Source organism: Xenopus laevis, chromosome 1L, assembly GCF_017654675.1.
Source record: "Xenopus laevis strain J_2021 chromosome 1L, Xenopus_laevis_v10.1, whole genome shotgun sequence".
Classification (NCBI taxonomy): domain Eukaryota; kingdom Metazoa; phylum Chordata; class Amphibia; order Anura; family Pipidae; genus Xenopus; species Xenopus laevis.
The window spans coordinates 17338889-17343665 of record NC_054371.1 but is presented as its reverse complement, the minus strand read 5'-3'; the positions used below and the strand labels follow the sequence as shown (position 1 = coordinate 17343665).

Sequence of the window (4777 nt, the reverse complement as noted above, 5' to 3'; positions counted from 1 at the left end):
AACGAATTTTTGTGGTCGTTTCGCGAATATATTCGCCGGCAGCAAAAAATCACAGGAATTGACGCAAATTTGCGCCTGCCGAATAAATTCGCCCATAACTACAAATGGGCAATTGGGAATGGAAATCTCCAACTCAAGTAGAGCAAAGACTGATCCTTGTCAAATGAGGGGACCTTTGCCAACTTTTCATTGTGACCCAAATTACTTATCTAATTATTTGACCCTGCTTCAAAAATGGGATCATGTGTGGAGGACATATTTACTGTACATGCCAATGTAAATTTTAGAAACAATCAAATGTCTTACAGCCTTAATGGGGTTGTTTACTTTCAACTCAACTGTTGATGTGGACAGTGATATCCTGAGACACTTTGCAAATTGTTTTATTACATTTTTTATTATTTGAGTTATTTAGCTTTTTATTCAGCAGCTCTACCGTTTGCAATTTCACCAATATGGTTGCTAGGGGCAAAATAACCCTTGCAACCATGCCTTAATATAAATCAGAGACTGAAATACAAAAAGGAAAGGCCTGAATAGAAAAAATAGTAATTGAAATGTCACTAACAATCACTAGTGATGGGCAAATAAATTCGGCTGGTGTGAATTTGGGCGATTTTTGAAGCCAGTACCCAGAGGAAACTGGTACAATATAAAACCATATTTAGAATGACTTTAAGAGAATTCTCCCTCCGTGTCTATTGAAGAATACTAGAAATTACTGATTAGGAAAAAAGGCATCAGTCTTTTGAAGACATGACTGGGAGGTTTAAATGTTGTCCCTCTCCATTATCAAAAATATCTAGAACTTTCTTTTCTTTTGGCACATCATTGTATTAAGTTTTAAAATCTTAAAAATTAATTAAACAATAGTTAAATGTCTTTATTATAATAGATTCATTTAACAATATCAAAAGCATAGGGGAAAAGTACAAAATACATGTTCTAAAGCAACAACAATAAAAGTAGCACACAGTCACCAAGGGGCATATTTATTATACTGTGTAAATAGAAATTCACAGATGAAAACGGTTTAAAAAGTTGTGTAAAATTAGTGGCAAATTAATCAAGGTGTGAGTAATTTAGGGATGCACTGAATCCAGGATTTGTCCAGGATTCGGATGATTCCTTGTGCCTGGTCGAACCGAATTTGAATCCTAATTTGCATATTTAAATTAGGGGCAATAAGGGAAATCACATTACTGTTCAGCACAATGCAAGAAAGTAAAAAAAATTATCACTTTTACTTTCCTGCCCCTAATTTGCACATGTAAATTAGGATTTGGTTCAGTATTTGGCCGAATATTCTGCCAAATCCCAAATAATGGATTTGGTGCATTCTTAGTGTAATTGCATGCTTTCTAAATGCCAGATTGCTGCCATTATTTTACATTGCTTCCAGCAAAAGTCACTCCAGAGAAAACACCTTTTGTTACATGGCGAAGCCTGTTGATGTGTGGTGTATTATCCTGCTGCTTTTTCACACAGCATAATAAATATGCCCCCAAGAGTTACAAAGCAAGGAAAAAACAATAATTTAGTGAGCTGATGTACTGACATTTTATATATTCCCTATATCAATTAAATGGAGATGAAGACTACTGCAGAATAAAAAGAAAATAATAATATGTGGATAAATAATGGTAAAAGTGAAGGTTTTGGAATACTTTAGCAGTGGCGTAACTAACGGGGGAGCAGGGGGTGCAATTGGGCCAGGGCCCGCTCCCCCCCACAGTGCCCCCCGGCAGTCACACGCCCACTGGAGTCGGCTGTGACCGAACGGACGAGGGTGGGGGGCGGGGCCCGGCTTCACAGCCCGCACCAGGGCCGTCCCCACCTAGTTCTGTCACTGTACTTTACTGATTAAGATGTATATTATAGGATTTATATATAATTACCAGCCTCGTGCATTTTATAAATGGGGCAAAAATGGTTTAGGGTTTGGGTAATCTCTTCATATTTGTCATGCAACATGGAAATATTAGTTTTTCACACTTTCAAGACAAAACAACAAATACCGCCAATAGAAAATCCTTTTCCACCAGAAGGCATCTAAAGTCAATCCATCATGTGATTAGCAAATGATCTTAAATCTTTTTCATGTGATAGAGTCCATGCACTATTGAAATTAATTCAGTTAATTTGCATCTTATTATAAAGCCTAATTTCCACATTGACCCTAAGCTTCTTTCTTTCTTGAATCGTAACATCTCCCTAGAAGGAATAATGGAGCCAAACGCTACTAAGTTCTATCATCTGCACCAGTTTGACACAAGAGACTTTATTAACAATTTCTTTTCTTCTCAAGCAGATAATTTGTTCTTAGAGCAGGCAGTGAAACACCCGCTGAAAAGTCTTCACATGGAATTTGCTTTAGGTATGTTTGACAATTGTTATTAAATATCATTGTATGTTTAGTTCTTTCTTAACTATAAAGAATTTGTCGTTCTTTTTGATAGAATTTGTGGAATTGAAGAGACGTCAAGAGAGCATTATCACAAGATTCATTACATTTAATAGCATAACTGATATAATAGCATAACTGATATAATAGCATAACTGATATCTAAGTAAGGATATTAATTAAATTACATTTATACAAGGACTAATAAAGGTACTGCCATAGATGGAGGATAATAATAAAGATTCAGTAGAGAGCATCAGCTATCCAGCCATATAAACTTATGTAATTCAATTAAAAGCCTTCTGTTGGTAGTATCCCCAAACATATATCACCCTTCTCTGCTGAGCACTGGAGCAGTATACCCCATTTTTTCATCATTAGTTCAATGAACAGGATTTGCTGTGAACACAATTTTTTAATTTTGCAATATTACAAAACAAATACAGTCTTGACAAATATAAAAGTACCAGGTATCAAAAAATATATTAACAATCACCCTGAACAGTGCACCATGGGTAATACCATTGGGCATTGGGATACTGAATCTACACTACCTCAACATAGTTTTTGGGTAAATCCAGTTACCCCAAAAGTTCAACCTGTTGACATTGTTGACTTTTTGTCTAGAGACTGATGTATAGAATAGTGAAAGATGTTTGTTTGCCTGTTTTTTTTTTCTTCGAAAAATATCAATGGTTTTTGTTATTTCTTGGCAAAATTTAAAAATGAAACTAAAGTTAGATTCTGCTTTCCAGTCCCGAAGAGCAAAGCTTAACAAATTAATATCTGACTGAGAAGTCTCTTTATAAATAAAACCCTCCCTTCCTCGAGCTACAGGATGTTATCTTTTTTAGATATAGAGCAGCTCATTATACAAAGGTTTCTCAGTGGGCTGCTGATTTGTGTAGCTTTGCTCATTGGAACCAGGAAGTAGAATCTGCCTTTAGTTTCAGTTCCATAATTTTACTACACAGTAATCACAGCAACCTTATTTGCTTGTCAAAACACTGCAGGTCATATCAAAGGTGAAAGCTTGATTGACATCAGTATTGGACCCCTCATTTTTCCTCTCTTTCCAATTTTTGAGTACTTCAAAGAAATCACAATCTTAAAATTTAATGATGACTGCATTAAGGAAGTGGAAAAATGGAAAACATCTGATACGGATGCTTGTGACTGGTCACATGCAGTCATGTTTATGATGGAACTGGAAGGAAATAGGTAAATTAACTTAATTTGTAGTTTTATCTGTTGTGATGTTTTGCCAGGGCTGGAACTAGGGGTAGACAGGGTAGAGTTCAGTTCAAAGTTTTAGATCCAGCGAGGGGAAAAATAAGGGAAGTGAGAAAGTGATGGGGTGGAGTGATGTGGAGATGAGGCCATCAGTAGCAGCTTTGGAGATGTTGTGGGTGTGAGTAGGCAGGAGATGATCTGGTGGAACACTGAGTCAAGTAATATTGCCTTGAAAGTCACTAAAATTGAGGAGTGGCACCATCTGAAATAAAAACAATACTATCATATTTCCTCTGTATTTTAGTGTTGTTTGGACACATAAAGAAGAACAGCTGAAAAGAAGAATAAAACACATACTTAAATGTGACCTTTCAAAAGAAAACCTGGTGGATCAAAGAATGGTTCCGAAAGCAGACTGTGTCCTCTCGGCATGGATCATGGAGACTATTAGCAAAGATGAAACTTCATACTGTAGGAATTTAAAGAAAATTTCATCTTTACTAAAATTAGGAGGTCATCTCATTTTAATCGGAGACATCCAAGGATCCTTTTTCATTGTTGGTGGCCACAAGTATCACATCTTATCTGTTGGCGAAGAGTTCTTAAGAAAGGCTCTACAGGATGAAGGCTACTCTATAGTTTTATATAATGCAGTGGAAAGAAATGCTGAGAAGCAAACAACAAATTATAAGAAAATTGTTTGCATCATAGCCCAAAAAGTAAGGGAAAGATAGAAGGAAATTATGTGTTACATTGGAATTAAAAACTCGGTTTTGTTGAACCCAGGAACCATTGCAAAGGGAAATTTAAAAAGGGTATTTAAAGGGTGCCCAGATGGGACTATTTATACTTTCCCTTTTTTTTTGTTAATAAATGTTAATAAATGTTTATAACTAAAATTCATTCAATAAAACACAGTTTTCACCAAAAATGTTTTTCATGTTGGCACTTACTATATACCTTAGATTTATACAGAAAATAATGATACCTGGCTGTTATTAGGCCATAGAAATTAAATTGTACTAGTAGCATAGCAATGTTTCATTTGTTGCAGGACTGACCCAAATTCTCCTACACAGAGCCCCTGTTGCCATCCCTGGCCCTGCGGATATTGCTATGTTCAATTTAGTAGAGGTAGTA

At 35.9% G+C, this 4777-nt stretch overlaps 1 protein-coding gene across 1 annotated transcript; it reads left to right on the top strand.

Annotated features, from left to right (window-relative positions):
* Positions 1-2096: 2096 nt before the first annotated feature.
* LOC108697125 (nicotinamide N-methyltransferase) lies at positions 2097-4568 on the top strand. Its single transcript, XM_018226952.2, has 3 exons — positions 2097-2377; positions 3418-3625; positions 3942-4568. The coding sequence occupies exons 1-3, from the start codon at positions 2227-2229 to the stop codon at positions 4369-4371; spliced, it is 789 nt and encodes a 262-aa protein (XP_018082441.2). The 5' UTR covers positions 2097-2226; the 3' UTR covers positions 4372-4568.
* Positions 4569-4777: the final 209 nt, after the last annotated feature.